This window comes from Hemiscyllium ocellatum, chromosome 20 (assembly GCF_020745735.1).
Source record: "Hemiscyllium ocellatum isolate sHemOce1 chromosome 20, sHemOce1.pat.X.cur, whole genome shotgun sequence".
NCBI lineage: Eukaryota > Metazoa > Chordata > Chondrichthyes > Orectolobiformes > Hemiscylliidae > Hemiscyllium > Hemiscyllium ocellatum.
The window spans coordinates 7,143,481-7,169,725 of NC_083420.1; the positions used below are offsets into that span (position 1 = coordinate 7,143,481).

At 42.0% G+C, this 26,245-nt stretch overlaps 1 protein-coding gene across 1 annotated transcript in view; it reads right to left on the reverse strand.

Annotated features, from left to right (window-relative positions):
* The window catches only part of dnah3 (dynein axonemal heavy chain 3), a 187,519-nt gene that overhangs the window by 146,431 nt on the left and 14,843 nt on the right, over positions 1 to 26,245 (reverse strand). The window contains exons 4-9 of the mRNA XM_060840939.1: positions 23,027 to 23,207; positions 18,376 to 18,565; positions 15,997 to 16,192; positions 14,888 to 15,013; positions 3,310 to 3,505; positions 2,208 to 2,387 (exon numbers count right to left, since the gene is read on the reverse strand). Coding sequence (XP_060696922.1) covers positions 2,208 to 2,387; positions 3,310 to 3,505; positions 14,888 to 15,013; positions 15,997 to 16,192; positions 18,376 to 18,565; positions 23,027 to 23,207 — 1,069 coding nt within the window. The remainder of the gene's footprint in view (positions 1 to 2,207; positions 2,388 to 3,309; positions 3,506 to 14,887; positions 15,014 to 15,996; positions 16,193 to 18,375; positions 18,566 to 23,026; positions 23,208 to 26,245) is intronic.

Genomic DNA, 26,245 nt, shown 5'->3' on the forward strand with positions numbered 1-26,245 from the left:
ATAGAAGCTGAAACATTTTCCCACCTCCTCAATGGAAACTGAGGATCAGAATCAGGGTCTTAAATGAACTGGCAAGATCAACTTTAACACCCACCTCCCACCAATCCCTATCTAGGGGTGACTAGGGATTTTTAAAAATTCACTCACAGGGTTTCTTGCCCATTCCTAGTTGCCTCTGAGAAGGTGACGGTGAGCAGCTATCCTGAATTACTGCAGTCCATTCAGTGTAGATAGATCTACACCATCACTATAGAGAAACCTCCAGGATTTTGACCCAAAATCAGAAGGGTATATATTTTTCAATTTGAGAGCAACAGTCCAACAACATACAGTACAATAGACAACAATAGACGCCATGTGGGCGGCACGGTGGCACAGTGGTTAGCACTGATGCCTCACAGCACCAGAGACCCGGGTTCAATTCCCGCCTTAGGCGACTGACTGTGCAGAGTTTGCACGTTCTCCCCGTGTCTGCGTGGGTTTCCTCCGGGTGCTCCGGTTTCCTCCCACAGTCCAAAGATGTGCGGGTCAGGTGAATTGGCCATGCTAAATTGCCCGTAGTGTTAGGTAAGGGGTAAATGTAGGGGTATGGGTGGGTTGCGCTTCGGCGGGTCGGTGTGGACTTATTGGGATCTAATGAACATGTACAGAAAAATTCAGTCTTTATCAAGTAGCTACAGTTTATTGGCCAATGCCCATTTTCCTCAGCCATGTGAAACTCACCAGAATCAACAAGCACAAGCAATGAGCACAAATTAGATCAATGAAAGGGTCAGGATTGAAATCTTTCAGTGAACAAAATTTAATTGCTGCTGCTGCCTCACCTACATGAAAGGCCTTTGTTCACCACAATTATTCCGAAAATATTATTCACTGCTTCATAGGTAATTTCCAACACTTTGAGTATCATTTCATCCATCTTGCACTTTACTCTCTGTGACCTGATCTTCCCTGCTGACAGCCATTACTGCAACAGTGGAGCAATTAATGCAAGCATGCAGGTCCAGCAGGTAGTCAAGAAGGCTAATAGCATGCTGGCCTTCATAACAAGAGGAATTGAGTATAGGAGCAAAGAGGTCCTTCTGCAGCTGTACAGGGCCCTGGTGAGACCACACCTGGAGTATTGTGTGCAGTTTTGGTCTCCAAATTTGAGGAAGGACATTCTGGCTATTGAGGGAGTGTAGGGTAGGTTCACGGCGTCAATTCCCAGAATGGTGCGACTATCATATGTTGAAATATTGGAGCGACTGGGCTTGTATACACTTCAGCTTAGACCATAAGATGAGAGGGGATCTGATTGAGACGTATAAAATTATTAATGGATTGGGCACCATGGAGGCAGGAAGCATGATTCCACTGATGGGTGAGTCCCGAACCAGAGGACACAGTTTAAAAATAAGGGGTAGGCCATTTAAAACAGAGTTGAGGAGAAAACATCTTCACCCAGAGAGTGGTGGATGTTTGGAATGCTCTGCTCCAGAAGGCAGTGGAGGCCAAGTCTCTGGATCCTTTCAAGAAAGAGATGGACAGAGACCTTAGAGATAGTGGAATCAAGGGTTATGGGGATAGGGCAGGAACAGGATACTGATTGTGGATGATCATAATGAATGGTGGTGCTGGCTCAAAGGGCCGAATGACCTACTCCTGCACCTATTGTCTATTGTCTATTGTCTATTAACTGTAGCGCAGACCTTTGAAGGGTGCAAGAGATCAGCTCACAAACACACATTTTAGTTCCCCATATCTGTACATGAATTGAAAAAACGTACACCTGTATATTTAAGAAGCAGGATTTCTTACTGATAGAATTGACTACATTATTACCTCCTTAAACCTTCTTGGGGAGGTACTGGCCTTGTGGGATCATCACTCAAGTGTTAACATTCTGGAGACTTGGGTCTGAAACCTGCCAAGGCAGGTAGTAGAATTTGAATTAAAAGGAAATCTAGAATTAAGATCTTCATGCTGACCATGAATCCCTTGTCAATTCTCAGGAAAAATCCACCTGGCTCGCCAATGTCCTTTAGGGAAGGATACTACCATCCTTACCTAGTCTGACCTCCATGTGACCCAGACCTCACATAACGTGGTTGACTCCTAATGCCTTTTGTGCAATTAGGGATGGGCCATAAATTCTGGCCTAGCCATTGATGCCCTCATCCTGTGAATGAATTTTATAAACCCAGAAAACAGATATTGTTGGATACCTTAAGAATTCCATCAGCGCTTTTAAGAATTTCCAAGAAGCATCGATTAATTAGATCCCAGCACTCATCAAGGGTTGGATCAAATGTAATTTTAGGTTCTTCTATTTTCAGTTTGAAAATCATGATTTGTGGCCAGACGTATTGCATCTCATTGTATTCTTCTCCAAAATCATTTCCATCCTGTCAATCAGAGTGTCACGTTGGACTTGAAATGTTAATTCTGTTTCTCTCTTCACTGATACTGCCTAACCTGTTGAGTTTCTCAAGCACATTCAGTTTTTAAATTAATGAATCAATTCTGTCAAGCAGTAAATGTTAATACCAGAAACTCTGCCAAGCATGCATATAAATCTGGTAAACACTGCCACAGTTAGGGAAATTGCATTTTGGCTAAAAACTAAAAAGATCATTAAAAAAAATGTTTATTTGAGCGTAGAGTTGAACCGAACTACCAAAGTAGTATTTATCAAAATGGTATCCTTAACACATTACTAATAAAAAGACAAAAATTACATAATTTTATCCATCAAGCTAAACAAAAACATTCCTTAACTTGTTTAATAAAATGTGTATCTTAATGCCTGTTAAATCCGGCATACCTCCCATCTTAGGGTCATAGAATCATACAGCATGAAAACAAACCCTTTGTTCCAACCAGTCCATGCCAAACATCATCCCAATTGAACTAGTCCCACCTGCCTGCTCTTGGTCCATATCCCTCCAAACCTTTCCTATCCATCTACTTATTTAATTGTCTTTCAAATGTTGTAACTGTGCCTGCATTCACTATTTCCTCAGGAAGTCATTCCACAAGCCAACCACCCTCTGTATTTAAAAAAATTGCCCTTCATGTCTTTTTTAAATCTCTGTCTTCTCTTGTCTTGAAATCCACCATCCTAGGAAAACAACGCCTACCATTAACCCTATCTATGCCCTTCATGATTTTATAAACCCCTTTAAGGTCACCTCTCAACCTCCTACCCTCCGGTGAAAGAAGTCCCAGCCTATCCAGCATTTCTTTATAACTCAAACCTTCCACACCAGGCATACATCCTGGTAAGTCTCTTCTGAACCTTCTCTAGCTTATTAATATCCTTCATACCTTGTGTACGGTAAAAAATGACAGGAGATCTTCCAAAGAATTGAAAACAAGCTCCCGCAGTTGCAAAGACATGATAGAGCCAGCACACGCAAAGAATTCCTTAACCCGTTGAGTAGAATCGCAATCATTCTGTGGCACCAGATGCATCCACTTCTCTTTATGGGTAAGGAAGAGGGTAGCACAGGTTGGGACCCATCTGCAAGAACAAATTAAGATGTCAGGCTAAGTTTCATACGAACACACCTAATAGGAACAGAAGTAGACCATTCAGCCCATCAAACCTGTTTCACCATTAAATAATGTTTGCGTTTCAGATTCCACATTCCCATTTACCATTCATGGAACCCCTACAGTGTGGAAGCAGCCCATTGAGTCCACACTGAACCTCTAAGCAGCATCCCACCCACACCCCTACCTTATAATTCTGCATTTCCTATGGCTAACCCATCTAGCCTGCACAGTGTGGGCAATGTGGCATAGCTAATCCAGCTAACCTGCACTGTGGGATGAAACTGGAGCATCCAAAGGAAACCCCACATAGACACAGGAAGAATGTACAAACTTCACACAGATAGTTGCCTGAGGCTGGTATTGAACCTGGGTCCCTGTGCTGTGAGGCAACAGTGCTAATCACTGAGTCACCATACTGCCCACTGTTGTTGGGAAAAGACAAGGGAAGGGACAGGGAAATGCTTCTGAAAAGGTTTCACTGAAGTCTAAGGCACGTTCATGGTTGACCTAACTTGCTATAATACTGCAGAGCATTGGCAGGCAATTCACTGTTTGGAGTTGGAATATAAAGGATACTCCATGGTACAGAATTGGCCATTTAATCTAAAGGAGCAGTCACATGGCCAATCGAGAATTCAATGAGAGGAGAAGATGGGGAGAGGTGGAGGCTATGCCAACTACAGCAGTAGGTTGGAAAATTATTGAAGGTCCACACCAGACCCCAAAAAATAATTAAAAACACTCACCTTCAATCCTTTTGTAGTAGTTGTCTTTGAAGATGAGCTGCCTTGTGTGTATTGTCACTGCATGTTCCAGCATCAAGACTGCACTGAGACTCTATGCGCAACAGTCAAAAATCAAAGGGGCCCCTGCCTATGTCTAGAATCACCCTCAGGTGCCTACATCAGAACCCACCCCAAAACAGTGGTAGACTCTACTTTGGCAAGAGAGTGTGCAAAGTCCTTCACTGTGACTTTGGTCTTTCTACTACCGTCCTCCCTCCAGAAAATTAATAAGTACTGAGACCAAAACAGCCCAAGTGCTCAAAAATGGGATGAAGATAGATGAAAAGTGGTGTCACAGGTAGGTAGGGTAATGAAGAAGGCATTTGGCATGTTTGCCTTCATTGATCAGAGCATTGCGTACAGGGGTTTAGGACCTCATGTTACAGCTGTACTAGACATTGGTGAGGCCACATTTTGAGTACTGTGTACAATTCCAGTGACCTATTATAGGAAGGATGCTATTAAACTAGAAAGGGCGCAAAAAGATGTACAAGGGTGTTATCGAGACTGGAAGATACATTGGTGAGGCCTCTTCTGGAATATTGTGTCCAGTTCTGATCTCCCAGTTATAGGTAGGATAATATTAAGCTGGAGAGAGTTCAGAAGTCATTTATCAGGATGTTGCCGGGTATGAAAGGTTTGAGTCATACTGAAAGGCTGAATAGGCTGGGAGCGAAGGGGGTTGAGCAGCGACCTGATAAAATTTAAATAATAATGAGAGGTATTCATAGAGTTAAAGGGTCAAGTTGCCTTTAACTCAAGGATGGGGGATTTCAAGTCTAGGGGTCCCATTTTAATATGGCAGAGAGAGACTTTAAAAAGGCATGAGGGACAGATTTTTACAAAGAGGGTGGTTCGCATATGGAATGAACTTCCTGAGGAAGGATATTGTGAAACTTGAAAGGGTTCAGAAAAGATTTAAAAGGATGTTGACAGGGTTGGAGGATTTGAGCTATAGAGAGAGGTTCAATAGGCTGGAGCTATTTTCCCTGGAGCATTGGAAACTGAGGGGTGACCTTACAGAGGTTAATAAAGTCTTGAGGGGCATGGATAGAGTAAATAGACAAGGTCTTTTCCCTGGGGTAGGGGAGTCCAGAACTAGAAGGCATAAGTTCAGGGTGAGAGGGGAAAGATATAAAAGAGACCTAAGGGGCAACTTTTTCACACAGAAGGTGGTGCATGAATGGAATAAGCTGACAGAGGAAGTGGTGGAGGATGGTACAATTACAACATTTAAAAGGCATCTGGATGGGTATATGAATAGGAGGGGTTTACATAGAACATAGAACATAGAACAATACAGCACAAAACAGGCCCTTCGGCCCACGATGTTGTGCCGAATATTTGTCCTAGCTTAAGCGCCTATCCATGTACCTATCCAATTGCCGCTTAAAGGTCACCAATGTTTCGGACTCTGTCACTCCCACAGGCAGCACATTCCATGCCCCCACCACTCTCTGGGTAAAGAACCTACCCCTGACATCCCCCCTATACCTTCCATCCTTCACCTTAAATTTATGTCCTCTTGTAACACTTTGTTGTACGCGGGAAAAAGTCTCTGACTGTCTACTCTATCTATTCCCCTGATCATCTTATAAACCTCTATCAAGTCACCCCTCATCCTTCGCCATTCCAATGAGAAAAGGCCTAGCACTCTCAACTTATCCTCGTACGACCTATTCTCCATTCCAGGCAACATCCTGGTAAATCTCCTCTGCACCCTCTCCAAAGCTTCCACATCTTTCCTAAAATGAGGCGACCAGAACTGCACACAGTACTCCAAACGTGGCCTAACCAAGTTCCTATACAGCTGCAACATCACCTCACGACTCTTGAATTCAATCCCTCTGCTAATGAACACTAATACACCCTAGGCCTTCTTACAAGCTCTATCCACCTGAGTGGCAACTTTCAAAGAGCTATGAACATAGACCCCAAGATCCCTCTGCTCCTCCACCTTACTAAGAACCCCACCATAAACGCTGTATTCTGGGGGGATTCCAAGATGGCGGCGACCCAGCAAGTCTGAGTCTACAGTGCTCCTCCCAAGTCTTGGGCAAAGTGGGTCACCCACCCCCACCACACTCACCAAATCATTTAAAATAGCTGTTTACTTTAATTAGTTGCTGACTATTGAATTTAAGCAATTTAATCTTCAGTAAAAATGACTAAGGAGAAGGGAGCCCACAGCTCTCAGCAAGCACGAACCCCTCCCCCACCCTCTCCAGCTACAGTAGAGGCATCCACAGCCGCCCCAGGGGACTTACCTATAGTGGCGAGCCTGGTGGAAATCATCTCCAAACTGGGTGTGAAGATCGATGCTTTTATTGAAGAATCCCGAAGTCGATGGGACTCACTCTTGGCCACGTTGCAAAAGCACGACCGTGTCAGAGGGGCGGAGCTAAAGGCTACAACCTCCGAAACTACAGCGCAATCGGCCGTGGATCAGGTCTGGACTCTCAAACAGCGAGTCCGGACCTTAGAGAGGTCGTCGAAAAAATATTCGTTTGCTGGGCCTTCCCGAACAGGAAGAGGAAGGCCAGGTTACAGCATTCCTTGAACAGTGGCTTCCACAACTGTTAAATCTGGAGGCTGGATCAGGCCAGATATGGGTAGAATGGGCCTACCGGGTTGCAATACGCGGGCCCGGCTCGAACCAGCGCCCACGCCCGGTCCTGTTCCGGCTGCAGAGTTATAAGGAGAGGCAGATACTCCTAGAAGCCTCTAGAAATCTTGCAATAGATCCCCAAGCCATGATCTATAAAGGATCCAAGATCATGTTATTCCAGGACTTTTCCCCAGCTCTGGTCCGAAAGAGGAAGGCATTCGATGAGGCGAAGAAGTGTTTAAGGGACTTAAATATTCAGTACTCCTTACGCTACCCAGCAACACTGTGCTTTAACCATGAAGGATCCGTGTATAACTTCGGATCACCAGAAAAGGCTAAGGAATTTTTGGAATCTCTTAGATAAATTGCAAGAGATAATTGATGTTGGTTTGCTTTCCCCCCCCCATTCCGGTTTACATACCCCCCTTTTCTTTTTTTACCTTACTGTTTAATATTATCTTGGGGGGTGGGGAGAGGGATTTACTTATTTGTTCTCTGCTTAACGATTTTCTCCCCCGCTTGGTTTTTTTTTATTATTCTATATATAGGCCGGGGGGTCTAGTTAATGTTGGTGGGGGAAGGGGGTTACATTATTCTATTTTACCTCTGTCTGTAGGAGCGGAGTTGTTTTCCCTTGTTATTTTGTATTATTATATTTAATTATTACTTGTTGAGGTTGTAATTTTATAGTTATATATGTTTATACATGGTATTAACATTACCAAATATATCCAGGTGTTGGTATGGGTGGGGGGGGGTGGGGGTAGGGTGCTCACTGTCAACTCTAGCTCTGTAGTATATTTTAATTTTCCTCATCCTATTGAGGAGCGCCTGGGTCAAGGATGGGGCATTGGTTGGGAGAGAATACGATGGACCTTTGGAAAGGAAGTGATACCCCCTGGGAACAAGGGGGAAAATCTCCATTTAAATACGTTTTATATTTTTAAATTTTGAAATAGTTTTTTATTATACTGTTGTGAGTGTGTTAGAGAGCCTTTATTTTTGTGAATTTTATATGCTCTATGCTCGGGATGTTCTGGATAGGGTTTTCCCTCCCGAGGGGTCTCGGATTTGCCCGGATGATTATGGTTGATCAGTCGGTTAAGTGGTGCACCTGGAATGTCAAGGGGAGTAATTCGCCAGTCAAAAGGAAAAACATATTATCAAATCTCAAGAAAGAAAGGGTTGATATAGCTCTTCTACAGGAGACACACTTGTTGGATAAAGAACACTTGAAATTACGACACGGTGGATTTGATCAGGCCTTTTTTTCTTCTTTTAGCTCAAAAAGCAGGGGAGTTGTTAATCTTATTCGGAAGAATTTCCCTCTCAAAATCCTAAATCAGATAAAAGACGAATCTGGACGATTTATTCTGATTAAAGCCCTTATAAATGGAGAGGAATATGGGATTTTAAATTTGTATTGCCCCCCAGCACATCCTTTTAAATTTATAACAGAAGCCTTCTCAAAATTGATGGCTCTCAGTGCTCATCATACAATTATAGGGGGAGACTTTAATTGTATTATGGATCTGGAAATAGATAGGATTCCCAAGAGTGCTGCAGGTGTATCTCCCAGATCTAGACAATTGGTTGATTTGAACAAAGAATTAGGATTAGTAGATGTATGGAGATGTCTTCATCCACAGGGCAGAGATTTTTCTTTTTACTCCAATCCACATAAATGTCATACCAGAATTGATATGTTTTTTGCCCCCTCGATTTTTTAAAATTCCATATCATCCTGTAAAATAGTTAGTCTAGCAATTTCTGATCACGCTGCTGTATATATGAAAATCAAGGCAAGGAACAATGGGACATCCCCTCGGCATTGGCGTATGGACCACTTCCTGATGAAAGATAGTAAATTTGTAAAGTACTTCTCTCAAAAATTAAAAACTTTTTTAGAAATTAATTTAGGTACGGCTAGCAACCTATCAATGATGTGGGAGACCATTAAAGCTTACGCGCGAGGTTTGATCTTCTCATACTCAGCGACCCAGAAAAAATTAAAGGGAGAACAGCAGCCTCTGCTCGAAGCATGCTTAAAAGCAGCTGAAACAGCATACGGTGTTCTATTATCAAATTACAAAGGATTATGACCCTTAGGACAGTAAACACCACGCTTACCCAAACGGCTTAGAGGGAAATATTATTTGCAAAACAAAGGTTATATGAATTTGGTGACAAACCAAGTAGATACTTAGCATTTCTTGCAAAGAAAAAAAAGGCCCCTCAAACTATCACATCTATCAAGGAAAGTATGGATATTTTGACTCATGGTCATAAAAGGATTAACGCAACTTTTAGAGAATTTTATTCTGACTTATATAAATCGCAGGATTGTGAAGACAGGACTAGGAGGATGCAATCATTTTTTAAAAATTTGACCTTTCTGGACCTAACTCTGGAACAGATATCGGTCTTAAATGCTCCCCTAATAGTCCAAGAAATACTTGACACAATCAGGCAACTTCAGAGCGGTAAGGCACCTGGCCCAGATGGCTTTCAAGCTGAATTCTATAAAGAATTTACAGAAATATTGGCTAGTCCACTTATGGACATGTATAACTACGCTTCTAGTCAGGGCTGTCTCCCGCCTTCGCTGAAAGAGGCAAATATCTCTCTTATCCTTAAAAAAAGAAAGGACCCAGAAGATTGCGCATCATACAGACCAATATCCTTGCTAAATGTAGATTTTAAAATCCTTTCTAAAACGTTAGCATTGAGTCTAGAAAGGGTATTGCCACATATCATAAAGGAGGATCAGACAGGATTTATTAAGGGCCGTAGATCATCCAATAATATTAGAAGAGTTTTGAATATGATTCAAGCCTGCCATCAGGGAAGGATACCAGGAGTAGTAGTCTCATTAGACGCGGAAAAGGCATTCGATAGGGTTGAATGGTCATATCTGTTTTACACATTGGAAAGGTTTGGCGTTGGAAAGGTGTTTACCAAATGGGTCTCAACATTGTATAGTGATCCCAAAGCAGCTGTGGTTACCAATGGATTAGGTTCGGATAGCTTCAGTGTGGGTAGGGGCTGCCATCAGGGATGTCCTCTCTCGCCTTTGTTATTTACGCTAATAATTGACCCACTAGCACTGGGCTGACCCTAATATAACGGCCCTGAGGATTGGTACAGGTAAACATAAAATTACCCCTTTATGCAGATGATGTCCTTCTATACCTCAGTAATCCTCTGATGTCCATGCCTCGCTTAATCCAAGTTATTAATACATTTAGCGCATTCTCAGGCTATAAAATGGATTTCTCAAAATCGGAGGCTATGCCAATGGGTGGCCTTGCTATGATATCCCGCTTAGTGGACGTATTCCACTTTAACTTTTGGTGGTCCTTGGAGGGTTTCTTATATTTAGGCATTTTTATTGCCCCGGTATTTGGTCAGTTATACAAGGCTAACTTTGTGCATTTACTGGATAGGATAAGGCAGGACCTCCAGCGATGGGGAGACCTTCCAATTTCCTGGCTGGGTAGAATAGCACTAATTAAAATGAATGTCCTGCCCCGTCTCCTATACCCTATGAGAATGCTCCCGGTGATGCTGCCGAGGCTGGCACTACGTAAATTATATGGCTGGTTGGGTTCCTTTATCTGGAATCATAGACGCCCCTTCATTAAGCTGAAGAAGCTACAGCTTCCACAGGCAAGGGGAGGATTGGACTTCCCAGATTTTATGAACTATCAGTTAATTTCCCTATTAAGTTACATAGCTGATTGGGTCTTGTCTGATCCGCAATCAATCTGGCTGGACATCGAGGCTTCTCAAGTAAAATGCCCACTTATTAACCTTTTATTTTCAGACAAGAGGAAAGTCATTAGGGATCATTGTAAAAACCCTATAATACTAAACACAATTAAAGCTTGGAATATAATGCGGCAAAATGAGGGCAACTCACATAAAACATCCCCCTATGCTCCGATAGTGGGAGCATGGGGATTTCAACCGGGGTTTACAGATGCCACTTTTAAACTCTGGAGATCCAGGGATATCTCATGTTTAGGGGAGCTATTTAAAGAAGGGGTCCTGATGTCTTTTGAACAGCTGCATCAGAAATTCGTATTACCTAATGGAGACCTCTGTCGATACTTCCAAATTCGAGATTATATACAGAAGAAGACTACGTTATTAGATAGTCGTTATAAACCAGATAGAGAATGTAGAGTGCTACAGCCAATGGAGGTATCTTCCGTCAGTACTATTTATCATTTACTACATGATGAAGTATCGGGATATATGGACAATCTGCTTGAAACATGGGATCAGGATTTGGGACTAGAAATCTCTATGGAAACGTGGAATGACATTTGGGAAAACACCAGAACAATCACCATCAGCAACAGAACTCAGGCTATCCAGCTGAAGATACTTCATAGGGCCCATATAGCACCGGATTGATTGGCTAAATTTAAGGCAGGAGCATCTCCAATGTGTCCCAAATGTAAAATAGAGGTGGGCACTCTTGTACATTGCCTATGGATCTGTCATAAGATCCATAGATACTGGACTAAAGTAGCAAGTACCCTGACAGAAAGTTTAGGAACCGAAATTAAAATGGACCCTGTATCTCTGCTTTTGGGCTTTTCGAATTTACCCTTCCTGGATATGCACGGGAAGAGATTATTTTCTATTCTCTCTCTCTGAGCAAGGAAAAATATTTTGGTAAACTGGGTGGCTGAGGGCCCCCCTGGACTTTCAAATTGGCACAGATTAATTATGCAATGTATTCCCCTTGGCTTCCTTACAAATATGGTGCACCGAAAGACTGAATTATTTCATAAAATATGGCAGCCCTTCTTGAATTATATAAATACAGATATTTCGGCTATCCTAACAAGGGCTTTTATTTAATTGAGATTGCGAACCTGGCTGGTCCGGGGCCCCTTGGGAGAGGAATCCCGCACGAATATGGGTTTTGTTACATTTGATGTTAACACATTCCGAGCATGTACCTCACTATCCAATTTCTGTATTATCCATTGTTTTTTTTTCTCTTATTTGAATAATTTAAGAGACTTAAATATACACTCTGGTTAGTTGTAATTAGATTAGTAGTTAGTTGAGTTTTTTATTCTTTCAGTATTTTTCTTTAGTTAAATTTTGGTTATTATTTATTTAAGATTTAATTGTATATCAATGTTTGTACTTGAGAGTTTTGTTTATTGTTGTAAACTTGTAAAAATGTTAAATTTCCAATAAAAATATCTATAAAAAAACCCCTGTATTCAGCATTCTTATTTGTCCTTCCAAAATGGACAACCTCACACTTGACAGGGTTGAACTCCATCTGCCACTCCTCAGCCCAGCTCTGCATCATATCTAAGTCCCTTTGCAGCTGACAACAACCCTCCTCACTATCCACAACTCCACCAATCTTCGTATCGTCTGCAAATTTACTGACCCACCCTTCGACTCCCTTTTCCAAGTCATTAATAAAAATTACAAACAGCAGAGGACCCAGAACTGATCCTGCGGAACTCCACTTGTAACTGGGCTCCAGGCTGAATATTTACCATCTACCACCACTCTCTGACTTCGACTGGTTAGCCAGTTCTCTATCCAACTGGCCAAACGTCCCACTATCCCACACCTCCTGACTTTCCGCATAAGCCTACCATAGGGAACCTTATCAAATGCCTTACTAAAATCCATGTATACTACATCCACTGCTCTACCCTCATCCACATGCTTGGTCACCTCCTCAAAGAATTCAATAAGACTTGTAAGGCAAGACCTATCCCTCACACATCCGTGCTGGCTGTCCCTAATCAAGCACTGTCTTTCCAGATACTCATAAATCCTATCCCTCAGTACACTTTCCATTACTTTGCCTACCACGGAAGTAAGACTAACTGGCGTGTAATTCCTGGGGTTATCCCTATTCCCTTTTTTGAACAGAGGCACAACATTCGCCACTCTGCAGTCCCCTGGCACCACCCCCATTGACAGTGAAGACGAAAAGATCATTGCCAACGGTTCTGCAATTTCCTCTCTTGCTTCCCACATAATCCTAGGATATATCCCATCAGGCACGGGGGACTTGTCTACCCTCAAGTTTTTCAAAATGCCCAACACATCTTCCTTCCTAACAAATATCTCCACTAGCTTACCAGTCCCTTTCATACTCTCCTCTTCAACAATACAGTCCCTCTCAATTGTAAATACTGAAGAAAAGTACTCATTCAAGACCTCTCCTATCTCTTCCGACTCAATACACCGTCTCACATTACTGTCCTTGATCCACCTACCCTCGGTCTCATCATTCTCATGTTTCTCACATACGCATAAAAGGCCTTGGGGTTATCCTTGATCCTACCCACCAAAGATTTTTCAAGCCCTCTCTTAGCTCTCCTAATTGCTTTCTTCAGCTCCCTCCTGGCTATCCTGTATCCCTCCAACACTCTGTCTGAACCTTGTTTCCTCAACCTGATGTAAGCCTCCTTCTTCCTCCTTACAAGGCATTCAACCTCCCTCGTCAACCTCGTCAGGTTTAGAGGGATATGGGCCAAGTGCTGGCAAATGGGACTAGATTAGGTTAGAATATCTGGTTGGCATGGATCAGTTGGACCGGAGGGTCTGTTTCTGTGCTATGACTCTATGACACAGTGGTGGAAGTGGGCATAATTACAATGTTTAAAAGACATTTGGATAAGTAGATGAATAGGAAAGGTTTGGAGGGATATGGGTCAGGAGCAGGTAGGTGAAACTAGTTCAGTTTGGGATTATGCTCAGCTGATTGGACTAAAGGGTCTGTTTCTGTGCTGTATAACTCTATGACTCTGTAAGAGACCGAATAGGCTGGGACATTTTTTCCCTGGAGCATAAGAGGCTGAGGGAAGACTGTATGGAGGTTCATAAAATCATGAGGTGCATGGATAGGGTGAATGGCCAAGGCTTTTTCTCCAGAGTAAGGGTTTCCACAACTAGTCGATACAGGTTTAAGGTGAGAGGGAACAGATTTAAAAGAGGCCGAAAGGGCAACTTTTTCATACAGAGAGTGGTATGTATATGTAACAAGTTGCCAGAGGAAGTGGTAGAGCCACTTTTACAGCATTAAAAAGACAAGTACATGGATACAAAAGGTTTAGAGGGATATGGTACAAATGCAGGAAAATGGTTTAGGAAACCTGGTCAGCATGGACGAGTTGGGCCGAAGGGCCAGTTTCTCTGCTGAATGACTATGATTCTTGAGGACTAGCATGGACATCTTGGGCCGGAGCCTTTTTCCATGTTGTTAAAAATTCTATGACTCCATGAATACTCCCTTTATTTTACATTATGGGCCATAGGAATGTTTCAATTACCCTGGGACCATTATTCACAGTCTGCCAACTCTGATGCTGCTGGAAAACATGACATGAAATGGCCCAATCATTCACATCTCATTTGCTGGTTAGAGTGAGATTATAGCAAAGAAATAATTAGATAACTCACAGAAACTGGGGAAAACAGAAAAAATTACAAGGATCCTGTAAGGGCATTTATTTTAAATGTGGAATAATAAAATATTTTCAAGAAGAATGGGAGGAATATTTGTCACTCATTTCACCATGCCTGCATGACGATAGTGTGAGATGCAAAATGTTTAAGAATCTTTTCAGTTCACTGGCATTCCTCACCTCAAAAATCCCCAAATCTTATCAAGGCACAGGGTGGCACAGTGGTTAGCACTGTGGAGTATGCATATTCTACCCGTGTCTATGTGAGTTTCCTCCCGGTGCTCCGGTTTCCTTCCACATTCCAAAAATTGCAGATTAGGAGAGTTGGCCATGTTAAATTGTCTGTAGTGTTAGGGTAATTGGTCTGGGTGGGTTGCTCTTCAGAGGGTTGGTGTGGACTTGTTGGGCTGAAGGGCTTGTTTCCACGCTGTAAGTAATGAATAGCAATGATTGTACTATTCTTCCATGAATATAAATTATACCATACTCACATATTTTCGAGAATGTTCCGAGTCTCTGCACACTGCTTCTTCACAAGATCTTCAAACTCCTGAGGGAGCATAGGAAGATTTTCTTTATTTATTTCCTTTAGTTGAACAAATCGGATATTATTGAACCTGAATGGAGCAGACAGTTGAATTATTAAACCCCAGGACATCGGCAGATTGAATTACATCCTCTTGTTACCACTTAGCTTTAATTGTTTGACAGTCATGTTGAGCGACAATAAAAAACATAAAACAATATTCCATCCACACTTAATGCTTTGATATCAATTCCAGGGCCATTCATCCGTTCCCTGAAGTGGTTATTAGAGCAGCCTTGACTTCATTTTAGCACCAATCAAACAGGCATTCTGACAGGTTCAACTTGACTCCTGAGGTTTCCTGTAGGGAACTGTCAGATAGAGTTAGGACATCATGAAAGGGTTGCTGTATTTTATACTTCACCACTTGTCATTTCAGTTGTCCCTATCGCTCTCACTGACCTTTTTTTGTCATTCTGTTTTAATGAGTTTCAAACCCAAGTGGCCTTCTTTTCGTTTGAGAAGATGATTTCATTGCAACATTTTAATCATTTATGATAACAATAGTACAAAAAAATTATGCAGGTGCTGGAAATATCACTGTTCCTTCACTGCCACTGGATCAACATCCTGAAACACCCTCCATAACAGCATTGTGGGTGTCCTTGCTGCAGGTAAAGAAGTTGAAAATCACACAACACCAGGTTATAGTCCAATAGGTTTATTTGGAAGCACTAGCTTTTGGAGCGCTACTGCTTCATCACCTGATGAAGGAACAGCACTCCGAAAGCTTAGTGCTTCCAAATAAACCCGTTGGACTATTACCTGGTGTTGTGTGATTTTTAACTTGGTCCACCCCAATCCAACAACAGCTCCTCCACATTGCAGTTCAGGAAGGCAGCTCACCACTACCCTCTCCACAACAAATAGGTGCAAGCACCTAGTCAGTGAGGGTCATATCCCATCAACAATTAAAAACAACTATATTTTGCATAAGTTACTAATCTGTGCAAAAGGTAAGCAGAAGGTGTTACACAATCAGACTCAAAGTCAGCCTGGAGTTAATTGTCTTACTTTGTGTACCAGAAGTCCTGAAGTAAAGTCATCATTGGATTGACAATGAAGAGGTGAGATTCATTCCAGGTCTTAGCCTTATGGTATGCCCTGTGCCAAGGTACCGGAGCACGTATCACACGGTGAGGAAAAGGCCGAGGGACAGAAGAGACAAAGAGTCGCATCCGTTCAGAAGGATCTTTTAAGATGTAGTTAACTGAAAAGAATTGTAACAAGGCACTAAATTAAATCCACAAATGTGCATCCACGCTGATAGAAAATATATTTATGCTGAAGTAAAACCTTGGGGCAGATTTCACATCGTGTCAAAATACTCTAGGTGGTTGAAAACTAATCCCCCCTTGCGGAAAAAAAAACTGACGTCATAACCAACACTTTGATTCTCTGACACCATGTTGTACCTGTGGTTAGGTTCAATCTATGTTTTTCTAAAATAATGATATTATTACGATACAATTTATTTTTAATCAAATTCTGTTTGGGTCAGTTTTCTATGATTCTATGATTCTAATTCATTTTTAATCAAATTTTGGTTAAGTTTTCTCAGATTCTAAGTTACTTTTAATCAAATTCTCTATGAGTCAGTTTTCAAATATTCAGAGTTTTACCATTCTGACTTGGAAATATATCACTGTTTCTTTAATGTTAGTATGTCAAAATCCTGGAGTTCCCTCTCTAACAGCATTGTGGGTCTACCTACAGCACATGGACTGCAGCTGTTCAAGGGAATAGCTCAGCACCACTTTCGCAAGGCCAGCCAGGGATGGGCAATAAATGCTTCCCTGGCCACAGGTGCCCAGATTCCATGAGTGAATAAAAAATAAATTGCAGGCTAATTCCCATTGGACACCTTTTGATCTCATGCAAATAATGTTCTGGATATGATTCAGGAATGTTTGAGGCGTGTGGAAATTATATAAGGCCATTTCAAAACCCAGTTGGTGACAGAAACACAGAGGGTTATGGAGATTCTCAATAGCAGGATTGTATTTGAGAACTGTGCAAACCAAATTGCACAGGATGCTACCGACATCCTTTTCAACAGATTTAAAAATACAAGTCCCCATGACTTTAATTAGCAGAAAGTAGATCCAGTTAAAAAACAAGAGTCAGTTATGCTCATTGAGCTTATTTCCTTTCTTCTTTGTGCCTATTATACAAAGCTCAGAACACAGACAGAGAGGATGCAGGGTCATATTTTAGAGGTGGTAGACTCCTCATTACTCAAGTATGCCCAAACTGTAAATTAAGAACAATCAAGGCTGAGATAGAAAGATTTTTGATAAGTAAGGGGATCAAAGTTATAGAGAAAAGGCAGGAAAGTGGAGTTGAGGATTGTTAGGTTAATCGTGATCTCATTGAGTTGTGCAACAGACTCAATGGACAGAATGGCCTACTTCTGCCCCTTATGGTCTAACCTGTTAGGAGCCAGCTCCTGGACTAGAGGCATCCAGAAGATAAATTGCACACTTCTTTGACAGGTATTCTTGTGATGATCTCCAGGCCCCACAAGCAACCACGGGCCTATCTCACAGCAACTTCTGCCCATCCCCTTTCCAAACATAGCCACTGCTTGTCCTCTTCCCCCAGTCACAGCTAATATTCCCTCCTCACCCCCAACTCTCTGGCACAAAGCATCACAAACACAATCCATCCCCAAATCACCAAATGGGAACCTCCACTAACCGTTTGCAAATGTTCATTCAGTTGCCCAATTCCAGCTTCTGATTTGCGCTTGACCTCCCTCTCATGACCACTCAATTCAGTCTGTAGCAGCTTATTGGAATCAGGCCTTGCCATTAAAATTAGCAGGAGGACCTACCCCCACCCCACTCTGTCCCATGACCTCAACCTTGTCAGGATTTCCATCCACTAGGTACTCTCTAATAACAAAATTATTTTTACCAGGAGATTGGTACTAAGTTAAAATATTCAGCAAACTAATGTAGACACAGTGGGCCGAATGGCCTCTTTCAATACATAACAATTGTGTAATTTGGTGAATATTGAGGCCAGTATTTCTGAACTTTTGAGAAAAGTAGTTTCTGTAAAATAAAGTAGCTTCCTGTTACAGAAAAGTAATTTCTGTAAAGACAGATAATAGGATAGGAGGAGACCTTTCAACAAAATCACACTATACAGAAGAGGCCCTTCAAACCATCAAGTCTGCAATTACTAAAACTACTATAAATCCACTAGTCTCACTTTCTAGCATTTGACCCATAATCCTGGATGTTATGACAGTTCAAGTGCTTATCCAAGCACTTTTTAAAGGTTTCCCACCTCAACTATCATCCCAGCCAGAGCAATCCAGTTTCCAGATGACAAAACCTTTCATCAAGACCCCCATTCATTGTCAGTCAGCAAAGGTCACCTTACCAATGGCTTTCCTAAGGCTGGTGTCATAGTCATTATGAACCTCCTCAAGCAATTCAAGGTGTAGCTCCTGCAAATTAGGAACACCTTTAAGATCCTTTGGCAAAAGTTGTTCTATTCGATCTATCTGTTCCGGCTTTTGTGGTTCAATCATATCAGGCAAGATGCCATAGTCAATGTAGTAGATATATCTCTGAAATATGAAAGAAAATGAATTCATTTGTAATTAAACACTAACAGACTTTATTCACGACATTTTAATCAGAAATAAAAAATGAAATGCTAGTTAAAAACATTTTGCAAATCCTATCATATTATTTAAAGATGTGGCTCACACTTTAATTACATTTTAGTTGACCCACTCCAATTTGCCAATCGGACCAACAGATCCATGTCAGGTGCATATCACTTGCCCTTCATTCCTCCCTAGAACATCTTGACACCAAGAACACTAAGAATCCTACTCAGTGGCTACAGTTCAGCCTTCAACACTATTATCCATCAGACTGATTACTAAACTTAGTGATCTCAGACTAAGCCCCACTCTCTGCAACTGGATCCTCAGTTTCCTGAGCCACAGGCCACAATCAGTGAAGATTGGGGACAATATTTCATCCTCACTAACACTCAACACTGAAGACCCCAGGGGTGTGTACTCAGCCCCCTACTGTACACACTGTATACCCATGACTGCATCACCAAATACCAGACTAATGCCATTTACAAGTTCACTGATGACACCACCATAGTCAGTCATATCTCAGATGGTGACAAAACAGACTACAGACAGGAGGTGGAAGACCTGGAAAAATGGTGCACTGAAAACAACCTAGCTCTCAATGCCGGCAAAACCAAGGAACTCATTATTGGCTTTCGGCAGGATGTTACTCATGCACCCCCTCCCCCCACACATTAACAACACAGAGGTGGAACGAGTGGAGAGTGTTAAGCTCCTGGGAGTGGTCATCCACAACAAGCTTTCTTGGACTCTTCATGTGGACACTGGTTACAAAGGCCCAACAACATCTCTTCTTCCTTGGGCTGCTGAGGAAATTTGGCATGACAGCGAATACTCTTGCCAACTTTATAAGTGCGCCATTGAGAGCATTCTGTCTGGGTGTATCACTACCTGGTTTGGCAACTGTATCATTCAAGATTGGAGACGGTTACAGAGAGTTGTGATCTCGGCCCGGACAATCACAAAGGCCAACCTCCCATCGACAGAATCCATCTCCCAGGCCCGCTGTCAAGGAAAGGCCGCCAGCATTCTCAAAGATCCATCCCACCCTGGCAATATTTTTCTACAACCTCTACCATCGGGGAGAAGGTACAGAAGCCTGAACACACGTACCAACTGGTTTTGTAGCAGTTTCTACCCTAATGTTGTTAGAATACCTAATGGACTCACAAACTCTTAACATTCACCTGTACCTGTGTTTTTTATTTTGCTGCTGTTTACCTATTATTAACTTATCTGTGCTGCTTAACTCTGTGATCTGCCTGTATTGTTCGCAAGACAAAGCTTTTCACTGTGTCTCAGTACACAGGACAATCAATTCAATTGAATTCAATTGTTCACATTTTGGAAGAATTTCCCTTTCTGTGAAATATAGGATTATATAGAATATCAAGTCAAGTCGCCATAGTCCTATTAGACTATGGGCTGCTCTCTCATTAGAGAGAGAGAGAGCCGACTAGTGATGATTTAACCTGAGGGCCAGCATCGTAACTTCAGGCTGTGTGGCCTGTGAACCCACACTGTTGGCATTACACTGCTTCACAAATCAACCATTCAGCTGACTGAGCTACTCATAATCTATTTTAATGAGCCTCTGACTCCAATCACTCTTCCTTGCGAACAAATGGGAGTTACAATATTATCCACTAGGACTGTGGTTGAGGATAGTATTGTTTATGGATTCCTCAAGCTTCTGAGCTGCATGTTCTGTGTTTTTACAGGAGGAAGTCAGTTCTATGGCTTCCCCAAGATCCAGATCTGGTTCAGCCAGTAGCTTCCTTCGGTTCTATTATTAATTCCACAAACTAAGCATTCCCTTAACATTTCCCAAAATGTTGACCAAATTTGCGGTCAATATTTTGCAACCTCATCATGAATTCAGCATTTGGTTCCCCAGGATGTCTATTTGCCATGTTGAACCTTTAATGCTGCAATATAACAGATGGTTTGGGGTCAAGGTGGTCTGATACCATCTCTAAACATTCATCAAAAGATTTTAACCCTGGGGCTGCCAGATGGGTTAAACTCTTTATGATGCTGAATAGTTGGGACCCCGAAAACACACTCCCCTTGTATCCCACACTTGTAGCCAATGTGCTAACTCAGGAAGCCCAACTATAAAGGAACATCATTTAATTGTCAGACACCAAAATAGAGCCACCAGGCATGGGGTACATTGGCTAGTCCCAGTCCAGGACTGACAGTTCTCCGGACCCATGCCTGGGTCAGCTCTTCTCTCTATATCTGGAAGTGTTATCACACAGAACCAAACATTAAGACTGAGTTAAGGAGAAATATCTTCAACCAGAGAGTGGTGAGCCTGTGGAATCCACAACCACAGAAATTGGTTGAGGCCAAAACATTATGTTTTCAAGAAGGGGTTGATATTGTTCTTGTAACTAAAGAGATTAAGGGATATGGATGGATGGGGAACGGGGTGGGGCGGGGGAGATGGATAAGTGTATTGAACTCAATGATCAGCCATGATCACTCTGAATGGCACAGCAGGCTCAAGGGGCCGAAGGATTTATTCCTATTTTGGATCATTAAGTATATTCAAGGCTGAGATAGACAGATTTTTAATTAGTAATAGAATCAAGGGTTACAGGGCAAAGGCAAGAAATTGAATTTGAGGAGAATCAAATCAGCTATGACTTCATTGAGTGACAGAGCAGACTTGATGGGCTGAATGGCCCACTTCTGTTTTCTGGTTTTATCGTCAAAAATTTAATTAGCTTCTCCATAAATGTACATTATGAACACAGTAGGGAATAGTTCACCATTGCATTGATTGCCAGCAGTGTAACTCTGGGGAGTTAAATGCAGTGTCACAAAGAATTCAATGACTTTACATCAGCAGTTAAGGTTAATGAAGGCAGCATCTTCATGGGCCATAACCTTACAAATTGGCCACATCTCACCCATTTCACCACTCTGCCTTCACTAACCTCATCTCACCCTCAGCAACTAGCACTGCAAGAGGCTTCACATTCACATCTTACATACACTGTCAGCTACTCGACAATGGCACCCTCATCAGCCAAATATATTGCACCACACTCAATGACAACATTTTTTCTTCCTTGAGCATACAAATCAGGAACAAGATTAAGCCATTCTCCATGAGCCAGCTTCACCATTCAGTAAGATCATGACTAATCAGATAACTCCACATTCCTGCCTACTCTGATAACCTAACATCTTCTTGCTTATCAAGAATCTATTTACTATCTACCTCTGCCTTTATTGTATTCGAGGACTCTGCTTCTCCTGCCTGCTGAGAAAAAAAGCATTTTGCCTTATCTCTGTTTTGATTGAGCAATCCTGATTTTTAAACAGTGACTCTTAGTTGTAGAATCTCTCACAAGAAGAAACATCCTGTTCCCATCCACACTGTCAGGACCTCTCAGAATATATATATTTCAATCAAGTTGCAGATTACTCTTCTAAACTCTATGGATAGAAACTTAGTCTGTCCAGACTTCTCTCATAAGACAATCTGTTCATTCTGGATATTAGTCTAGTACACCTTCTCTGAACTATTTCCAGCACATTTTCATCCTTCCTGAAATAAGGATACCAATCCTTCCCATAGTATGTCAGAACATGAGCAATAATTAGAGAGTGCAGCAGTTAACCAGAAAAAGAGATATTGCTACATTACCTCCTACTCCATAGAGGAAATTGTGCTGTTAGTCATTGAGGGAGACAGAGAGAGAGAGAAAGACAGAGAGAGTGAGAGAGAGAGAGAGATAGACAGAGAGAGAGAAAGAGAGAGAGAGAGAACTTTAAGGGCATTAAAATTGTCATAGGATAAACATATGGGTAAAAGTGAAATAGTGTAGGTTAGATAAGCTTCAGATTGGTTTCACAGGTTGGCGCAACATCAAGGGCCAAAGGGCCTATAATGTTCTATGTTCTACAGCAAGCAGTAGGACTGAACCCAATGTCCCACATCCTACCTCCCCACATCCCACAATCTCTTGTGATTTACGAGCTACATCCATTTCACTTTCCCCCACTTACCTCACCCCATCCTATCCTGACAGGTACAAAACAGCTGCCAGCTGGTTGAAAACACCAAACCTGAGGCAGCAGAACATTGAGTATAAGAAGTGGATGAAGAGAAATCACTAAGACTCTTGTAGCCACCAATTCAGATACTGGCACCACGTGAACATCGGCCTCATCATCGTGTATGTTGCAACAAACAAGCCCAATTGAATTTATACCATTGAAGAAAATCTGTCCATGTTTGAAATGACTAGAACAAACCGGTCAGCTCTTGAGCTAAGTGATGAGCAATTTTTCATTTCTTCCACTGACATAATTTGATGAAGGATATGGCAGCACTGTCCAATTCAAGTTACTTCTGGCTCAGTAAGAGAATCTCTCTTAAAAAAATGATGTATTAACCTCATAATCTCTATCAGTAGGGATCCCTTCTAGTTGAGTAGTCTCTTCCTCTTGCTCAAGGATTAAATTAATTTGTTCCACTGGTGTCATTGGTCGGCTCCCAGAAATGTCCATTGCTGGTGAAGGTGTTGGGCCTGAGGTTCCTGGAGGACCTGATGCTCCAGGCCGACTTGTTGAAACCCTGAAACAAAATAACAGTTTTACACTCCTTTTGCACTGTGAGAAGGACAAAAGATTTTCCTTCACTTAAAAAGTGAATGAGCACTTCGGACTAAAGAGAGTATGACAAGAAATGAACTTTGATTATAATTGCAAGCTGAAATAACTTACTAATGATAGGAGACAATTTTTTTTTAATTTTCAGAATTGGTAAAACAACGTGTCTTCAATGCAACAAAACATCCCAGATTCTATTGAACGGCGAATCAGGCTCAATGGACCAAACTTCTGTTTCTATTTCCTTAGCTAAGGAGCATTGTAAATGACAGAGTGTCACTTTTCTTTCATTTCTTTCATGGGATGAGGGTGTCACTGGCTAGACCAGCATTGGTTACCCTTCCCTAATTACCCAGGACACCTTGGTAGTGAGGTGCCATCTCAAACTGGTTTGCTAGGACATTTCAGAAACCAGAGAGTCAATCATATTGTAGCGGGCTAGACCAGGTCAGGATGGCAGATTTCCTTCCTTGATGGACATTAGTGAACCAGCTGGGTTTTTGATCACAATCAGTGATGGTTTGATGGTCACCATTACTAAGGCTAATTTTCAATTCCAAGTTAATTACTGAATTGAACTTAAATTCCATCAGCTTTCATGGTGGGATTTAATGTCCTGTGGATACCTTTCCAGTGATATTACCACATCATAGTATTTTCTATAAACAGGTACGAGTTGGAGCTAGACAGGGAGTACTCTACGTTGTCTATTTTGGGGAACATCCACCACATTATATTCCAATCAGAGGAGCAGGCAAGGCGAGGATTCTTGTCAGCCTGGTTCCTGAAGAAAATTTTTATCTGTTTGGCTGATGCATGACATTGTTTTGGGGTTTTACTGTGGATTGACCTACGGTGCCTCTGTTCAGTATTTGGCCTGAAGTGGCCAACAATTGCCTTCACTCACATAGTGTTTCCCAAACTCAGTTGAACTGGTGAGGGTATCCACTTCCATCAGAATTCTCTGCAACTCAAAGACTCCACTTGCCACATTTTCCAATGAGCCGAGAGTGTGTTACTGGAAAAGCACAGCAGGCCAGGCAGCATTCGAGGAGCAGAAGAATCGACGTTTCAGACATAAGCTCTTCATCAGGAATGGATTCCTAATGAAGGACTTATGCCTGAAATATTGATTTTTCTGCTCCTTGGATGCTGCCTGACCTGCTGTGCTTTTCCAGCAAAACACTCTCTGCTCTGATCTCCAGCATCGGCAATTCTCACTTTCTCCCACATTTTCCAATGATAAAGCCAGTTGTAATGCCAGAGCTGAAAACAAAAAATGCTGCAGACCTCAGCAAGTCAGGCAACATCCATGGACAGAAAGCAAGCAAGATGTAATGTCTGTTTGAAGTCCAATTGGGTTTCAGCTAGTCGGCATATTTGTTATGGTTACATCATTAATCCCACATACGAAACCGCACGGTGGCTCAGTGTTAGCACTGCTGCCTCACAGCACCAGGGACCCAGTTTTGATTCCAGCCTTGGGTAACTGTCTGTGTGGAGTTTACATATTCTCCCCGTGTCTGTGTGGGTTTCCTCTAGGAGCTCCAGTTACCTCTCACAATCCAAAGATGGGCAGGTTAGGTGAATTGGACATGCTAATTTGTCCATAGTGTTCAGGGATGTGTAGATTAGGTGCATTGGTCAGGGGTAATTATAGGGTAGGGGAATGGGTCTGGGTGGGTTACTCTTTGGAGGGTCAGTGTAGACTTGTTGGGCTGAAGGGGCTGTACACTGTAGGGATTCTATTCTCTTCAAACAGTGTCTCATAATCCCCTTAAGGGTTAAACCAAAGTCATCCTAACCGAATGAAAAACCCTGATAACGATTCCCCTGGGTCTTGAATTGTGAATAAACCCAATAGCATCTCAGAATTAGAGGAGGCTTGGGGTTGTAATATTACTTAATTAAATCTGTCAACTCTTGAAAGGTTTTAGTGTCTGGTGCTTCAGGGTAAGTTAGGCTCCTAATAGCCGAAAAAGCTGTGGGTCCACAACCTCTCAGAAGAATTACCTATGCTTTTCATTTGCCCCAATGCCATTTTCCCAGAACAAACAATGCATTCTTTTCACATACTGTGCCCAGTCTGGTAATGGCAGAATTATATGAATTAAGGTTCCCAAATAAAGGCATGATGCCAGAAATATTTACCTCAGCTGTTGTGAGTGAATTTCTTCAAGAGCATGCTTTTCTGTCATTGCCACTGAAATAACTCCACAGTAACCAGTATCCTGTCACTTAATTACCCTTTATTTACACATGGAGCGTCCTTGACACTGAACCAGCTCCCTCAGAGCCAGCTCTCAGAGTGAACAGAATGTGTCACTCTCTTGTTTTTTTTATTTTATTAAACAAATTACAAAACAGTTTACAATAAACATTTACAGCTGTACAAGAGACAGCAATTTTACAAGGGAGAGGAGCAGCAAAGCTAGGCCCCAAACCCTACCGTTTGACCATTTTACAGGGAGATGAGGACAACCCTCAAATCCCAGTTCACTCTCTTGTTTTAATCTGTCAACCAGGGCTCCATGATTGGACCAGATTAACAGTCCCAATCAGGGAACTCATATTCTATGAGGTCTACCTGGCTGACCTTGTTGCAATCACTACAGTCGGTTTTAAGGAGTGTCTGAAAGGTCGAGAGGTGTAAGGAAGGAATCCCAGGGCTTGTAGCCTGCTACCAATCATGAAGTGGTTACAATTGGGAATACATGGGAGACCAGCATTAGAGGAGCACAAATCATTCAGAGGCTTGTGTGCTGCAGGAAGTTACAAGTGGTAGGGAGGACCAACACCATAGATGAAGGGATTTGAAAACCAAGATGATAATTTTAAAATTAAGACATTTGTTTTGACTGGGATCAGTGTAGGTCAGTGAGCACAGGGAACAGGAATTGCAATGAATTATAAAATTCCTATAAGATTACTATGAAAAGTTTAGCTTTCTGAAGGCTAATAAATGCAAAATGATAGTTATTTGCATCTGTATTATTTAATTTA